This window comes from Osmia lignaria, chromosome 10 (genome assembly GCF_051020975.1).
Source record: "Osmia lignaria lignaria isolate PbOS001 chromosome 10, iyOsmLign1, whole genome shotgun sequence".
Classification (NCBI taxonomy): Eukaryota; Metazoa; Arthropoda; class Insecta; order Hymenoptera; family Megachilidae; genus Osmia; species Osmia lignaria.
Window position 1 is genome coordinate 13,977,335 of NC_135041.1, and position 18,025 is coordinate 13,995,359.

At 41.8% G+C, this 18,025-nt stretch overlaps 2 protein-coding genes across 3 annotated transcripts in view; one reads left to right on the forward strand and one right to left on the reverse strand.

Moving 5' to 3' along the window:
- The window catches only part of LOC117611804 (protein expanded), a 45,448-nt gene that overhangs the window by 21,190 nt on the left and 6,233 nt on the right, over nucleotides 1–18,025 (reverse strand). Inside the window, exons 2-3 of one of the 2 annotated variants that reach the window (XM_076690637.1) lie at nucleotides 10,768–10,818; nucleotides 672–827 (exon numbers count right to left, since the gene is read on the reverse strand). In XM_076690637.1, the coding sequence (XP_076546752.1) occupies nucleotides 672–785 (114 nt within the window). In that variant the 5' untranslated portion in view covers nucleotides 786–827; nucleotides 10,768–10,818. Of the gene's footprint in view, nucleotides 1–319; nucleotides 555–671; nucleotides 828–10,767; nucleotides 10,819–18,025 lie in introns of those variants that run through there. The other variant, XM_076690638.1, reaches the window with a different exon arrangement.
- Nucleotides 4,764–10,620, forward strand: LOC117611808 (putative sodium-dependent multivitamin transporter). Its single transcript, XM_034340122.2, has 7 exons — nucleotides 4,764–5,113; nucleotides 5,180–5,401; nucleotides 5,460–5,800; nucleotides 5,968–6,087; nucleotides 6,193–6,507; nucleotides 6,685–7,047; nucleotides 7,278–10,620. Exons 1-7 carry the CDS (start codon nucleotides 5,003–5,005, stop codon nucleotides 7,510–7,512), a joined length of 1,707 nt encoding a protein of 568 aa, XP_034196013.2. The 5' UTR covers nucleotides 4,764–5,002; the 3' UTR covers nucleotides 7,513–10,620.

The following is an 18,025-nucleotide window of genomic DNA, read 5'->3' on the forward strand; positions in this document are numbered from 1 at the left end:
AGTCGAGTAAATCGACGCGGTTGCGGAAACCTTGGCATTGAAATTCTTACCGCCTTCGTTATGCCATGCGTTTTCGCTATTCTACTACGTAACAGGCTTTTGATTTTGAATTAAACGTTTCCGTGGATCTCTTTTTAAATTAAGTATTCAAATGGTGTATACTCGAGATTTGTAGATTCCTAAAATGAAGAATTAATCGCGCTATGTTGTGTGGTGTAGAAATAGAATTCGGGATATTTCTTTGATCAGCCATTCTAGTCTACGAAATGATTCTCTTAGTAAACGACTCTGTTAGAGAGGAGAAGGCAGGTGCATGTACCTTCGCACGCCTTAATATATCGAGTATACTATACGCTGCATCGCTTGCTTTCTCTCGCATCGGTTATTCCACTCTCGCACGCCCACGCTGTGGATGTAACTAATCGCGTTCCTCGATTAGAAAATCCAACCGTGCCCTCGACACCGCGATGCAGTGATGTTCCGATAGAGTCTAGTATTTCGCGGCCATGTAAGCGCAACATACCGTGTGTAGTACCACTGAGATGGCGAAAAATCTAAAGAAATGCACTGAATTTATCAAGAATTTTATTTGAAAGAAGAAGAGAATGAGTTATTCCACTGGATTAGCTGGTCAGCCGTTTGGTAAGGTAACCGATTGGGAGTGTACTCACCTCAACGACGAAGTAAAGAGGATCACCAGGAAGGGCTTGAACGGCGAGATAGCGGCTGGCGGACACCAGGGGTTGAAGGCAGGACCGCGCAGCCGTGACACCGCTACCACGCATGCTGCATGCTTCATTTCGTCGCCGCTACGCCCAGCGTCCTCACTGGAACAATAAAAACAATGTTTACAGGAGTATGCAAATGGAGATCCGTAATCGTGGCGTTTTCAAATATTCCCGCCCTCAGGATCGCTTCGGGGTGGAATTTTCCGGCTGTTCACGATCTACGATCCATTTTCATGTCCGTGGAAGAAGAGGCGATCGGGTCGGGTCGGGTCGGGTCGGGTGGATGGAGAGAAACGAATGGTCTGGCTCGCACCGAGCCAGGCAACCGCTCGTAAATCGACTCTGCAATAAGTCTTATAAAAAAATTCAACGCGGAGGGCATCAGCTTCTCTTCGAGGAATTTTCGAGACCTTCTGGAACCGATTAATCCAAAGAGACCTGCTCTATCATCGTTTTCTTACAATTCCTACTATTCTAACTTCCGATCTGCGAATGCTCGTTTACGATTGATAGATACTGGACGGTGTGGAAGTAAGAAGTAAGTATTCCAAGTTCGGTATTTAAGACTGGTACGGTGATTCGACCACGAGTCGCCACGGTAATCGACGAAATTGACTAATGGACGATCCGCGAGAAAGCAGAAAGGAGGAGAAACCATCTACCCGTGAAGGGATGATCGATGAGATCCATTACCGAGAGACGCGTGCAATCCGCCCACACCCTTTCCCTCCTTCCTTACCTCCTCCATCTAACCCTAACCTCTTCTTCTTTTTCCTCGTACATACTCGTAGCCAGAGTTATCTATTTCTCTTTCTCCGCTACCTCTCGGCTTGCAGCCACGTTGATGCATTTACTCGCTTACCGGTATAACTGCCGCGCCATTATAAAAGCCGGTCTCTCCCTCTCCCTCTTAACCCTGCCCTCTCTCCTCTGCCCCCGTTCCTCAATCCTTTTTCCTCTCTTACCCTCATCCCATCTCCCTCTCCCTCCCGAGGACCTGATAGCCAATGCATTTCGCAGCCGTTCAACCTGCGTCCCTGTAGCATTCTCCTCGCGATCACCGACCCCGTGTACCGACTTCCAAGGAAAATCACGGACAGCGAATTTTTCTCCGCTCCTACACGCTTCCCATAAACACTTTTTCTCATCCTATATCGAGGGATCACCTACCCTACCATGTATTACGATGCTATCGAAAAATCTAGTTCAAAAAAAAAAAATTATACATATGTGTCAACAGTCAAAATTCCTTCGATATTATCAAGAATACCGGTACCGGTTCCGGTTCCAAGTGGTGCACTTATATGTCATTAGCGAGCCTGCCCGTTTCCATTATCCACGACTAAACCTCTACGTATAACGAGCCATTCGAATGATCAATTGGCACACCATCCAACGATACAGAACGATCACCTCTGTGACAGCACCCACTAGACTAGATGATATCAAGTAGGTAGGTGTAATCGAGCTTGCAAACTAGAAGCGAATTTCAACATTTCTCTCCTACTATTTCCCTGCCAAAATGAAAATGAAATAATTTGAACCTAAATAAGTGGAATGGAAGGGATCGACAACGGGAGCGCCAGCGACTGGTTTTATCGTTCGACCAAGTGCTACGTGCATGCACGTAGGAGGCGGTATATAAACAATGTGAACTACATTCCAGCGGCATGAGTAACCGTATCTTGCGCACTCTCGCCACATCTCGTCCTTTTCTCAGCAACTCAACGACTCAGCAACTGATGCTGCCCGCGCGTACAAATCTAATTACCTAGCAACCTACCTACCTACCTACCGCACCAGAGAGAAGGTGTCGACCAAGCAACCACGACAAACCGACGCTCTTACCTTCATCCATCTTTCCTAACGTCTTAACCCCATCGCGCTAACATTTTTACAAATTTATTTAGTTAAAATTATAATACTTATCTATACGTTCAGTCGTTAGTTAATATTCCAGGAAAGCTAACCCGTTTATTAATCAAAATACTTTTTCACACGATTCCCTGTAATCGAATTATTTTCACTCAACGAGCAAAGGATTCAATGGTTAATAACTAATTAACCATTGGTAGTATCGAACTTGTCGTTTTCTCCCTTCTGGTAAGCCGTTAACACGTACATCACTGATACTGTCGCGATCGTTCATGTCCACTTTTACTCGAGTTAACTGAATACTAATGAAAACGTAATGTAACGAAGCCGCCATGCTATCAGATCGATTTCTTCTTATCCTTTATTTTTCTATGAATAACGAACTTGTATATAAGGCGTGATATCGCGGTTAGTGTCTCAGCAACGAGTACGTGTCATTTCAGACCGCAGATGCTGAGTAATTAAACCTATGGCAGAGAGGAATGCGGTTTTCCCGCCTCGATCTCTTCCTACCTACTCTCCTTCATCTTCCGCCGTCTCGTCCTGACGAAACGGTGGAATAGAAAGAGGGAAGTTTCGAATAAAGGACGTAACAAAGTAACTTGCTCAAGCTATAACATTGAGTTAATTAACTATTGTAATAATCCAGTTTTCTGGAAAATTATCTCACTCTCCACCCACGTTGCCCTTGCGATTTACTATTCTCGTTATGTCCCTTATTTCACGCGTACATATATAAACCTAAAGATTTATGAATAATCCGACGGTAAATTGCACGAGCGAACGATTATTAGATCGTAATCGATTCGATCCACGGAACAACCTGTTCTTAATTGCAAAATAATTTCCACTTAACGACGTTTCGATACGGAATATTTATTATCGCAACGAGTTGAAAAAGCCTCGAGCATAGATCGGCTGGTGACGTCCGAACGCGACGAAATGAATACAAGCGGATCGTGGCACGGGCGCGCCTCGTCCGTGACCAATAAAATACTTTCGTGAAACGCATACATGCCCAAATCGATCGATCGATCATTCTCTTTCGTCTAGCATCGATAAGATTTCTATTTATCACGCGACACGACTCGCGTTGTAATCAATTTTTTTAATAACCTTATAAATAAATGTTTTATCATCGTTTCCTTTATTTCAAGCGTTTTAATTAGAACGATTAGGACGGTTAGGACAATAGAGTACCGTGTTTTATGTAATTCGCTAGAATGTTCCCTGCAATGCACACCTTTTACACAGCTTAACGTGTTACATGAGCAACTCGTGACGTGGGTGCTGGCGCTAACAAGCAGCCAACGCAACGCGTGGAATCGCTAATGTGTAAGTAAATTGTTTAGGTGAACAAACAAGTTTGCCAGCTCTCTATAAGGAACGCAATGCTTCCAATTACTCTCACGATTATCAATCTAATTACTTCTTACGAACCGATTATCCCTCCAATTTAGTATTTTTTATTCCCTTAATTTTCCTTAAATTATTCTTGCAAATATCGATATTTTGTCGAAGCAAAATCAGATGTATTTATTCGTTAAATTACGGCTCTCTTCACCGTGTTTTCTGAACGCCACGTATTCCATTCTAATGGGAAGCAATGAAAAAGAGGAGGAATGAAAGAGCCATAGGTTAGCGTGGAATTTATTTCGACGATAATCATAAGGAACACCCGCGCTCTCAGCTAGGATCGGGGAACGCGGAAGTGCGTACGTTTACGTTCAACGGGTAGGTTTGTATAGCCACGGACGTGCATAACCCATGGAAGGCTCCGTAAGATGTAAGAAGCGGTTGTCGTGCAAACAACGCATTCTACGATAGTATGCAGGAAATGGTTGTCGTTGGTACCGTAAACACTGTCACAGACCTATACGAGATCCGATATATCTGCTCTTTGACTTAATATTTACCGGTATGATTTATATCTCTAATCTCTTCGCAAAAGGAACGTAACTCTTTACTCCAAAGAATTCTATAACGAAACACGATCGATCCCATCAAAAATTTCTTTTCCTTCTATTAAGTATCTGAAATATCTGACGACATTCGATTTCGACTTCGTCAAAGTTAAATAAAACGAATACTACACTATCGTGTATCCTACAATCTCCTACTAAATCGATGATAAGACAGTTGAAGACAGTCTGGGTCAATAATAACTGGCTACGCGCTGATAAGAATCATTCTCGTGTTTTATTTCATCGCGAGTACTCGTCAGTCGTTCGTGACACTCGTAACCGAAAGCGAGTGAACGAAAGTAACGACGAGGGTATAGGAGTACACGTTTTATCATTTGAAAATTGATAAATGACACTAATGAGTATACAGTGGCAATCACTATTAATTATTTATTGAAATTCAGTTTTCGTGTTTCGAAGATCGAAAATTTTAATATGATTACATTGGGAACGGTAGATTACGCGGTGATCGTACTAACGATGCTGATTAGTACAGGAATCGGTGTGTACTATTGGCGAACCGGTGGAAAAGAAAAATCGACGGAAGTAGGTGTTAACGAGTCCTTTTTTCTCGAAAAGAAAGTAAACAATACTCGTGTAATTTGATGGCAGGAATATTTCGTGGCGAACAGATCGATGCGAGTGGCACCGGTTGCGATTGCTTTAACGGTTTCCTACCTATCCGCGGTCAGTTTGCTCGGAGTCAGTTCAGAAAATTACCTTTATGGTAGCCAGTACGCTGTGATCAATGTCGGATACGGACTCGCTACTCCGATAGTCGCATATTTCTATATGCCGGTGTTCTTTAATCTCGGATCAGCCAGCGCTTTCGAGGTGAGTCTCTATTTCTTTTTTTCCTCTACGAAATCTTATACACCTAATACACTTTCAGTATTTGCAACAACGTTTCGGAACAGCGGCAAGGTTGGCAGGTAGCTTTGCTTTTCTTCTTCAGCTGCTTCTGTACAGCGGGGTCGTGTTGTACGCACCGGCGCTTGCCCTCGAAGCTACCACAGGAATCTCGACGACCGCCAGCGTAATCCTCATAGGACTGGTCTGCACATTTTATTCGACGATCGGCGGTATCAAGGCAGTGTTGATCACCGATGTATTTCAAAGTATCTTGATGCTGATTGCCGTTATCGTGGTGATCGTCACGGAAGCGGTGGACGTCGGAGGATTAGATGAAATCTGGGAGATCGCGCGCGACGGTTCGCGGATAGAATTCGACAAGTAAATGAAACTACAAATTCAAGAGAACAAGTTTCCATAAATTGCAACATCGATTGTTCGATTGTTGAAAATATATGCGAAACATATAGGCTTTCCTCTAGCAACATTTGTTTCAAGAGGAATTCAAAGCTTTAATACTGACGACAATGGTGTGTGCATTCATTCAGCATTTCAATGGACCCAACGGTACGACACACCTGGTGGAGCTTGACATTTGGCGGTTTCTTCACCTACCTATCCTTGTTTGGCAGCAACCAAGTTCAAGTTCAGAGAATGTTAACCATCAGGTGAGTAGCATCGACTCGAATTTTCTACCCTCAACTGACTAGTACCGCGTGTATAACTTAATAATAATAATAGAGATGAAAAATGTTAGCGTCGAAGGATTTCAGAAATTTGAAAGACGCGAGATCAGCGATCTGGTGGAGTTGGCCATTGTCATCGATCATGTCTTTGGGGCTTTGTTTCTGCGGCTTGGCGATATACGCTGAATATCGTAACTGCGACCCCCTCGAGATCGGAAGGATCACTTCGTACGATCAATTAATGCCCCTCTATGTGATGGACATGCTATCCACGTATCCAGGTATACCCGGTCTTTTTATAGCCGGGATCTTCAGCGCTGGACTGAGTACTATCTCCGCCACGGTAAATTCCCTCGCAGCCGTTATACTCGAAGATTTTATCAGACCGGTATGCCGTACAAGGTAAGAGTCGTAAAATCGCGGAATCAAGCCGAATTTATGAGGCGTTTGTCAATTATTCGTTTTATACTTGTAAATTAGATTACTAACCTAAATTTCGCTAACAAACGCTCGGTTCGCCAATTAATTTTCGAATAGCATTTCTTGTTAGCTGAAAGAAAATTGTTGATATCGTTTCAGAGGAAAAGATATGAGCAGAGCAGAATCAATGGTTATTAGTAAAATTCTAGCCCTGATAGTAGGTGTTGCTTGCATAGCTGTGGCTTTTATGTCCCGCTATCTCGGAGGATTGCTTCAAGCCGCGTTGACGATTTTCGGTGTCGTCGGAGGACCTGTTTTGGGTCTATTCACGCTTGGTATGTTCACGGAAAGGGGTAATCAGCCAGGAGCTGTGATCGGTCTGATGATCAGTTTGATTTTCTCTCTGTGGATCGGATTCGGTCAACCGAAGCCACCGATTCCGAACAAGGTGCAAGCTACCGAATGCAATGTCACTTTCTATCACGATTACGAGGAATCGTTGAATTTGCATTTTCAGAACGGGTAAGCAATTTCTCTCCCTCCCCGCCATTAAACTTAACGTTCTCTCCTCGTAGACGCAGGAATACTTATTGATTTTTTCCAAGTTCCAAGCTTCTGATATTCGCACAGCGACGCGGCACATTACATTACACTAATACCCGTTCTACGTATGCAATTTAATGCAATTTAATGCAATTGCTTGCCAGGAGAGCAGCAGGCCAGCAGGCAAATAAGTCGTCTATCTATTACAGGGAGAGTAACGATGATTCGTACTTCTATCTCTACCGCATTTCGTACATGTGGTACTGTCCGATCGGATCTGTACTCAGTTTCGGAGCTGGATGGATCTTTAGCTGGATCTTCGATCGAATCTCTAAGGAAGAAAGAAAGGAATTGAATCCCGATCTATTTACCCCTATTTTGGCATCGAGAGTGCGCAAAAGACGATCGAAATACATCAATGAATTTCATAGCAATATCTCCTGATGAACTCATCCAAAATCGTTCATTTATACCGGACAGATCGCCACTCTCGTAATTGGCCTTCACCTAAATACAAGTCGAGCCAAGTCTGAATTCGACAAACCGGACACGTGTCCTCCTAAAGGAGCTAACTATTAACATTGTTTCTGATCTATCTAAATAAAGGAAAATCATTATTGTAAAATTCTAGCTTTGGTTCTTCTTAGGATTTCCCTATGCCCTCCTCATTAGGACAATTCAGCTAAGGAGGGCAAAGCTCTGGCCGAGTTGTTCTCTTTCTTGCAACGAGGCAGACGTAAACACCAGGGACGAAGGCACGGGTGTGCTCGGTTGGACGTTTACCGAAACGTTCGCAAATCACGATGGAATGCCGTCAGACTGGTGTTCCCGTGCACGGCACACGGCACACGGCACACGGCACACGGCACACGGCGCACGGTGACATACAGAACGAAGCAACGACCCGTGCAATGTGCACCGCTTACGTAAAGAAATAACGCTTGTTGACCGGAGGACCACCTCGAGAATTCGTTTCAATTTCGACACAGTGCGATCTTCGTTAATTTATAGATTGCCAGTTGAAAATCTACCGACAGCTTCGATGTTTGACTTTCATTGATGTTTTCACAAGAAGGCATACCTTTACGCGCCGCCATCAATCGTTGAGCAACTACTATCTCCTCGTCGTAATTGCGTTACGCAATTCGCGCGCGTTCCGGTCGCTTCGACGCTAATTTAGCAAACAACCAACAGTACCACGATTATGTAAGGGTGACGAATTCGTGGGATGCTTTCGGTAAACGATCGGTAGGGAAATTCTGACGATTCGAGAAAACTGAAAAATTTTCTCTAATCCAGTTAATAGACTACTCCAGAAGAGATTAAAGTCGGAAGAATTATTGGACTATCCGTATCGGTATTCGATAGGTATTCCTAATAATTTGTCTCGAACGGAAAACAATGAACCAGCGATACACCTTTATTTTCCACGGAACTAACTAATTCCAAGCTAAGAAACGTGCTTATCACCACGGATATGACTTGTCTAATGTTCCCCGTAATTAAATGAAATAATCGAGTGGTGGCGTTGCATCGCCTTCGTTATAATGCCGTACATTCCACGGATGAAACGACTCTTTCTCTCGGCACGTAGTGCATCCACATGGAATACGGAATGTACAAATGATGGATTACATGGAAATTTACACTACCGTTCCATTTTAATTACACCCAGTAATTTCGTTATTTCCGGATTTCGAGGTACAGCTATATTTTAAATAAAAAGTAAATTTTCATTATATAATAAGTAAACGTGAATTCAAAGCGATAATTAATAAATTTATTAATTACACCATTGCGTCGGCGTCGGTATCGGGGAACGATAGCGCGCTGGTATTTGCATGGAAATCCCCATAGGGTATGGGGTAAACACCGTGGATACAAGCATCGAACCGATAGATTTTTTTCGACCTCAGTAAAGTTGTAGGTACTTACATAGTTTCCATGTGGAGGCAGCAACCGTACCGTTTCCTCATACCTTGCATACGTGCCTAACGAGCAACTCGGGTATAATGCACATAACGCCATTATAATAAACATCGTACTCGCTCATTCACGCTGAGAGAACGTAAGCTCGTGACCGTGTTGGTGCACACTACATACTTTATACTGCACAGTCCACGCACAAGCCTACGTTCACGCCGGCACTGTATTTTATTTTTGCTCGAATGCACTGAACCGAGGAGATGCATACCATTCCTTGTGAAATTTATGCTGAACAGTATTTTTCGTCGGGGACGAGACAGACCACGTATACTCGAACCAACGAAGCTTGCTCTTGCCTGACCAAGATTCTCCTCCATATAATCTCTATTTATTTTTATCGATCCAAGCTTTTCTTAATAAAGTAAAAAAAATGGACACCTAACTATACATATTGAAGTTACAAGTCATTACTCTAATAATAATTAATTTCTATATTATCTGAAAATCAATGTATGTACATACATTAACGTTGTCTTCATTACCCTAACAATGGTATAACCGAGTAAATCAAGCCATAGTAACTGCTACACAAAGCAAGCTACGTTATGAAAGATTCATGAATATTCATCGAACGATGCATTGAGGTGTTCCCATAGTTATACCTAATGTTCGATTCAATCGATGATAATGATCATAAGAGAAACACAAAGTTCAATGTACAAAGCTACGAAAACACGTTACGCGGGAATATTTCGCTATTACGATAATATTGAAAAGAATTTTCGACGATCAGATTATAACACGGAAATGATTATTTCCGGTTATATTATTATGGATAAAGCGAATGATGATCTTTCTGGATATACGTTTGAGCAGGATTCATATTATCCGTATCTGATAGAAAAATTTACAATTAGACTCTTTCCAATTCGCGTACTGCCGTCTAATAAACTAATAACAAGGATAGAATCAAACTGGCGAATCTTTATTCTCGTTAAATAATAGATAGCATCGATCAAGCGGTACGGAATCTCTTCGTCTAAAATTTTCCCGATCGACGAAGATCGATGCTGGTTCGTTGATCTGAATCCGTACGAGCGAAAATGATTCATACGTTTCAATTATTCAAGTGGTCGATACAACATTCACGATACTCGATACTCGATACTCGATACGGATAAAACCTGTTTGCTCGAAAATAAATGCATTTCGTTCATAGAACTCGTAACGTAACTTTATGTTAATTATTAATGAATTCTTATCCTATTTTCTTTCCTTTGATGTTTGATATTATTTTTTTCAACAAGAGTTCAAAGTACTCCGTGTAATAACAAAATATTATAACAAGTTAAACTTGAAAACACTGAGTTTCTGGCTGAAAAGCAAAGTCGAATCGCAAAGGGTTAACAGGTATCGCCTCGATGCCGTAAAAACGAAGCAACAAGTCTTGTAAAAAGAAAATTTCAAACAAAACTCGCGTTTCGTCTTACGAAACAACTTCCAGGCGCCACACACCTTCGCTTATTCAAACTTGACCTTCTCCTCGACATTAGAATTAGGATACTTTTTATTATATATTATAGCGTGATGTAAGCTTCATCTTTGCGTAATCGATGTAACATGCGTTGAAACAAATTACATAATCTTATTTAATACACTCGATATACGTTATTTTTTCCCTATTTTCTCGTTTTACCAACTTGATAATTCTAGCATTAAAGTCCTTATTATACTGTTATTGAAAAATCATATTCTATCGTATTATAATCTTACCTAGATTCTCCCGTTCTCCGAATCCTCCGCCTGCGGCTCGCACAGCTGCACCTGCAACAGAAATAAGTTTCAGATGATAGCGTTCCACCTGTACGAACTCGATTCCAGAAACGGAAAATTAAAAAATATCGCTACATTGAACTTCACCGTAATAATCTGAATGAATTAAATGAATATCTAGTAAAATTTGATCATTTTCATCGAAGGTTAAGCTCGAAATGAACAAGTGCTATTTACAGTATAACATAATCCCCGATATAAAATCGTTCTTTCTAGTCGGACAAATCGGTGTAATTTAATCGACAGTAAGACCGAGAAAGCTGCAACGAAGTATGCCGCGATGTTACGCGCCCGGTACACAGGATCCTGAAGAGAAGAGGCACGGTCGCGGTGGCGAGCGAGCGAGTTTAACGAATCTGAAGCAAAAGAGAGAGAAGAAGCGGACCGGGCCGTCTCGGCCAAGTATTCCAGGTTAATTTTACCGAGCCCTAAGGAGCGCATGCGAAGGACCGGCGTGGAGCGGCGTGGCTTGCCCTGCCGTGCCGTGCCGTGCTGTGGCGTGGCGTGCCGTGCCGTGGCGTGGCACGGCCAGGCGAAGGATAACGCTAGCAGGGCTCATCGGTTGGACGGTGCTCCAAGCGAACGAAGGACGCCCGCATTCCACGCCGCAACCTGGTATATAATACGAGGAATTGGCCGAACAGAAGAAGAGAGAAACAGAGAGGTAAGGAACGAGCTTTTTCTCTGCCAGAAGAAGAGCAAGATAACTGAAGGGAGAACGGAAAGTAAGAAGAAGACGAACAAGGACGTACAACTGACAGAGAGGTGGTTTCGAGTAGTAAGAAAGGGGTAGTTGCGTCTGCATTATCCTTTTCGCATCCTCTTCATCTGATTTCCCTTCGTCATACGTACGAATAGTAAGTAGACCAAGTATTCCTCTTATCCGTTTCCGCTTCATTAGTAACCATTCATTTCTTTTTTATTTTCGCTATCTCTAAATCAATATTACTTCCTCCCTACTGATCTCGTGACGAGCTCTCTATTTTCACTCCAACACTTTCTAACCATGCTAAAAAATAACTTGTTCACGCTGCAAAAGTAGTGTTCCATTGAACCTCTTCTTACAAGGGAACATACCGAACCATGTTAAAGGGGGTGAAAATTACCGCAGTAGTTTCCGAGATATTCGTCAAGATATATGTTTTGCATCCTCAACATTGAGAGTAATTTTTACCCCTTTAACACGGACGATGGCCGATATAAAAAAATACGTGTGAAATATTTTTACGAGAACTACATTATACATAAGCGGAAGTAAAGCAACGCGCACAGCGTATAGCGCGGAGTGCTATCCCGAGACAGAGGATTCAATGGTAGGCGCGTAACCGAGATTGCTCGTTTTGCCAGCAAGCAGCTGCAACTGGCAGCTCGCCCTTATCGTCGTCCTGGCTTTCGCCAGTTTGCCAGGACGCGACGGCTTCGTGCCGACAGAGTCACCATGATAAAATTTCGTATAATAGGAAATTAATAACGGAGATCGCGAAGGGTAGAGCAAGTCTATGGAATAAAGGTAGAGGCGTGTACGCGGTATTATTCGTAGCTGTCCAGTTAAGCAGAGGAGTCCCCTGATGGGATTATAATGTGAATATAATGGCAAGCTTCCGCACTACGCAACCCTTTCATCTCCCACTGCTGCGGTCTGCCTTAACCTTCCTTCGAAAACCCTTTCTACCTCTACGAAAACTTGAATCGACCATTCCGACGATTTTCTGGAGCTTAAGCCAGCTGACATATTTTTTTTTTATTTATGTCACCCGACGCAACATGATTGAATAAAATGAAAAGAAAAAAGAAAGACAGATCTGTTGAAAATATTCCAGGTTGCCTCGCCTCGCCTCGCCGCGCCTCGCTTCGATATCAGCTCCTCCTATCTAAGCATACAACATACCAGGCATATTTTCCACCAACGTGATCAAACTAGAAGTAAAACGTAGCGATTGCTATCACTAGTTGAAAAATATATAATAAGGTGGAATGAAAACTCGTCGATTACGCAATTTTTCTCGTATTCGATACGATACGATGCGCGAACCGATGCGACGCGACGATCACCTGCGGCAACTCTCGATACTTCCTACTTTTTTTTTTTTTTCTATCATTTCATTCCTTTTACATCAAAACGAAACTCATGACGCAATCCGAAACACGTATTAATTGGTATTTGTAATATGTCCGGTTACGTCGGGGAAGAATTTTAAATCGTAAATTACAAGCACATATTAAGTAATGGGTCCCCTTTGCAATCGTGTTTTACGTTCAAGCAAAGAAACCGAAAGAGTCACGTTTTTCTCCGATAAATTACTCTGAACTTGACACATCGAATCTCCCGTGTATCGCGTTTAATTACATTCCATGACTCGTGTTCGTTTGCGTGCAATCCTACTTACTACACCTGACTGCATTACTATATTTAACACCTCTTTACCATATATGATAATTAAACGATCGGTTGCTAGACTTTATCGTTAAAGATCATAATCATTTTCCCTATATAATATCGCTATACGAGGTGAGATTTCAAAGAAATAGCATGTTTCAATATAAAACCATCTTCCATTTTACTCCTGCGACACGTTCCCCGTGTTACTTTTTTTTTTTATCCCTTCCCCTTTATAATTCCAGGATCAACGCACACGCCCTCCCTGGACGTCTTCGTCCCGATTCGATGGTACAAGTTACGACGTCATGTGACGTTCGACGGTTCGACGCTTGCATAATGGCACGATAAATCAGCGTCAAACGTATGGTTCATTTTGCTCGTCAATTCGTTGAATAACACCGCGTTCACCTATTCCATTCCGAACTTTTAACGCATTCCATAGGCTTACGATTTTCTAACGGCGCGACATTTACCGTGATCGCAGATCCCGCAAACTCCGTACACGCACGATTCATCGTGTTTCACAAGGTAATCAGTTACACGCATAGAGAATCATTCAAAAAATACGTATACCGTGAAAATTGAAAATTCTTTGTCGAAGAAAAACCTTTACCGTTTTGTCATTTCAAGTTTGCATTGTTTTTGAGATACAGAAATACGGGATCGATGTCGTTTTATATTTTCATTTTGTTTCGTATCTCGCAAGTCATTGTATATTATTTTTTTTTTTTCAAACAACCTGTATACCTACTTGTGTGTTGGGATGCATTCGTGCTTCCATCTCTGCTTCCGATGCACCGTAATGCAGAAAATGCTGATTTATCATTGAGACGTTACGTTTCCTTCTTTCTACTTCTCGTACTCGTAACTTCTGTTTCATTCAACTCCGGGACTGGTTGTCGGCAAATAAAGTTGTAGCAATGTAGCAAACCGGGAAGATTCATTTTTAATACAATTTATTTAACCCTTTCACCGCGAGATACCTATATGTACTCTACGGGAAAGAAAATTACACCCCGGTGTCTTATGATAATATGATATAAGAATTAAAACGAACATTCTCATGAATCTCATACGAAACGATTATCTAACCCGTTCGCACAAGTTGAATATATATTCCCAGTCACCAGCAACTATCCAAATTACATGCTTGGTCAAATGGTTGAGACGAGATTTTTTAGGCCTTTCCTAGCGGATTCAAACTGATCGAACAGTATACATAGAGTGGAAAGCTAGTGGCCTCATTCCAAGGAATTCCCAGCAATTCAATTCCATTCCATTCCATTCCATTCCGTACTGAAGCATTCGGTTCGATCGCGCCTCAGAAGTACATAAGATATTATGTAAGAGCAGTTTCCGAAGAATTTCGTGTACCAATCGAGCCATTTGCCACACGACCATATACCTACATATATTTATGTAGCCGAGATACCAGAAAAACGATCGTCGGACGACTCGTTTGTATTCAAGAAGCTGTTCCACTTGCGTATAACGGTAGGAAAATGTTATTGTAGAAGAATACGAAACGACCATGATTCACAATTTTGAAAATTTATGCTGGACTCTTCTAAAATGAACTAAAATAAATATCCAATCGTTTCATTCTAATTCCTCTTTTATTTTGATTATTTCTAAGAAAATTAGCAGCGAAAATTTTCGGATGGGCAAGATCCCCTTCCATTTAGTTACAACTAGCCAATAGCTGCAGGAATATTAATCTTACGATGCAGAAATATACTGTTGCAATCTAGCTGAGCAATAATCTACATCAGCTGGTATACCCGGAGCCTAATGCACTTCAGGCTGGTAGGTTTAAAAGCAGATGGTCTCCCATTCATCGTTAGGCATCGCACGACGTAAAGCATGTTCGCATATCAAACTCGCTCCAAGTACTTAACGATGGACACCAACTTTCGCGAGAATACGAATTTTATTGCTGTAATTAACGTAACGCGTCCAGATACAAGCATTCCAACGATGCAATACTTCAATTACCCGGTTTAATGCACGTCTAATAGGAAAATTAACGAACGTACCGTAAGTGTGTCTTAATTACCCGGAGAATTCACCGGATATTAAACGTTGACGCATACGATCCTTTGAAATTTATACTTTAATCGAAGAACGCAACTGGAAATTGTAATAAAACGATAAGATCTTATAGGTAATCTTCTACGTACATATGTATGTACCTATATCCTCCGTTAATCCATTCGATTCTTCGTACGAGATATCTCTTTAATTCCATCCATTTTATTTCACTTTTGCCACGATCTGTTTATCAATCTTTATAATGATCATTTTATTTTCTTAATCGTAAGAAAAATTGCTAACAAAATTGGAACCCTGTCTAAATACCTTCCCTTGCAGAACACTTTTGGAAGAAAAAGAATACCCTTTTTGAAGTATTTCAACGTTTTTCAACACTGTCAGTCGACGTAAGTCGATTCGAAATGACTATAAAAAGCATGGAATCCTACCTTGTACCTATGCCATTAAGGTAAGTTTTTCGTAGGAGGCTTCAGAGAAGCAGCCAGGCCAAATGATTGGACTGGACAAAGTTGAAAATTACCGATCTAAACGAATCCCTGGAATTTTCTGATTGCACGGACGTATGTCGAACCAACAGAACGGCTACATCGCGGAGATGGTAATTATACGGCGCAGGGTGGCGGGACCATTCGACTATTTTTTGGCCATACGGCCGCAGGCAGCCGCGTCGTTAGTTTGATAGTTCCCGGATACGGCAGCCATACTGTTAACACGTATTACCACCTTCGTGTCATTCAAGTTTAATAACAGAGATGCGAGGGCATAAGCAGAAAAAAATAGATCCAAGCCAAAGGGCCGAATTGAAGGAAAGTACTGCTTTAACGCGTTACGAAGAACGCGAATAAGGTATTGCCTCCGATAAATCATAGAAAGATGAAAGAAAAGTCGTAGGGGACGCCGTAAAGCTTGATCCACGCCTAGGAAGCTGGAATGCGTAAAGATAACTAAAGATAGTCACGTTGGTAATGCAGGCATACTTCGGCACGTTAAATACACTACCGTTCAAAAGTATATCCACTCTGGTGATGAAAAAATAACATTCCGTTCAGAAAGTAAAAGAGTTAAATACATATTTTGTAAAGATGAAAAAATACGATAATAAAGGAGGAAATATTTTTGACGATGAGTGGTAGTGTAGGTCCGCGTAATGGCCAGGACGTGGTATGGTTGTCGTGTAAAGTATTAAGTATAAAGTATAAAGGAGTTATGCTCGATTATGCTTGGCCGGGCGTATAAATGGCGCGTGTGCGCGTACATTACCGGAGAAAGGTTGTATGCGTGGGCGTTGCACTCGCGGTGCATTCGCGCGCTGCACACAGGCGCGAGTGGTAAGTAGACACCGATAAATTGACAGATAGATATAACGTATCGTTGGCAAGATAATCACACCTTCGAGCATGCTGCACCGCACTGTTAATTAGACCATAGACCAGGTCCGGCTCGGTGTAAATGCACACATTAATCGGTCAGCTAGGAAGAAGATGCGGCTTACTACATATAATAGATCCAATCACACTCTGACGATTCGATCTAGTTCTAACTAGTATATTAATGTATTTTAACAGAAGAGAAGTACAAGCGATATCCAATAATTTACAATCCTCTTTTTAATTTTCCAGAAATTTTCAGCGTATCTAGAATCGATCAGAATTTCAATTAGGAGGTATAAGAATGCTACGTCGTTTAACAAACACTGACCTTTAATTCGATTGTTCGTTTTTATTCGTCGATCGAACGATTGGTCAGATCAAAGCCATCGCTACGGAACACGTTATCTCACAGTCCGTGACGGATGACACAATGGAGTACATTGACACTACGTGCCACGCTATCTGGCAGTACCTCACCTCGTACCTGCACATCTATATGTATAAGAGGAATATACGTGTGCAGACAATTCTTGTACATCGATATACAGGCGTGCAGAACGTTACGAAGGTGGAGGTACTTTCACCAGGGTAGCCAAGTTGCACGATGCACGTCGGATAGCCAAGAGCAGCCCACTTTGAAACTCGCATTCCGACTACACGCTGCATACTGCACCCTATATGCCCTAAGCTTATATTACCCACCCTCGAATCAACCCTCAGATGACGGAACAGAGTTTCGAAGGAACAAGTAAATATTTACTAACGATCAAAAAAATTTGCAAAATTTATATGGTACATTGACACCGGGTGTTGAATTATTATTTTAAAATGTACATACGCGCGTAGAATGGCACCTCGGTACTTTCACCAGCTACCCAAGTTTCTCGATACTCACGATACGTTCGAGAGGATGCTACGAATATTTCATGCCTCTCAAAGAGAACGTCATCGAACATCTTTTCGTTTCTAATTACGCTTATTAATTTGAAATCTAATTGTTTTTTTTTTTCGATTAAAATCAAAGCGTTAAGAAAACGAAGAGTATAAACCAGCTGGTCGAACAGTAAAGAAAATGAATGCTATTTCAACTTTCTTTTCCATCCATCCTGCTCGCCATAAATTTAAATATCACACTGTACAAGTGCAACACCAAACCTGAATTCTTGGCTGTTTGAAAACAAAGTCTTAAACTATCCTTGGATCGTTAGGTTCACGATGATGTACCCCTCGACATATTCTGAAATCGTTAGCTTTATCGCTGGTCGAGTAGTTTTTCGTGGGGAATAAGAAGAAAATAAGAGAAGGTGTGTTACATCTTCTCGCGAGTCCAGCAGTTACTGTCACACACGCCCACGCGATTTCGTGCAAAAGACGATAATAGCGCGTTTAAGTACGT

Coding starts and splice junctions, on each gene's coding strand:
- LOC117611808 (XM_034340122.2), top strand. CDS start 5,003: ATGATTACATTGGGAACGGTAGATTACGCGGTGATCGTACTAACGATG. Junction 5,114..5,179: donor GAAAAGAAAAATCGACGGAA/GTAGGTGTTAAC, acceptor ATTTGATGGCAG/GAATATTTCGTGGCGAACAG. Junction 6,508..6,684: donor AGACCGGTATGCCGTACAAG/GTAAGAGTCGTA, acceptor ATATCGTTTCAG/AGGAAAAGATATGAGCAGAG.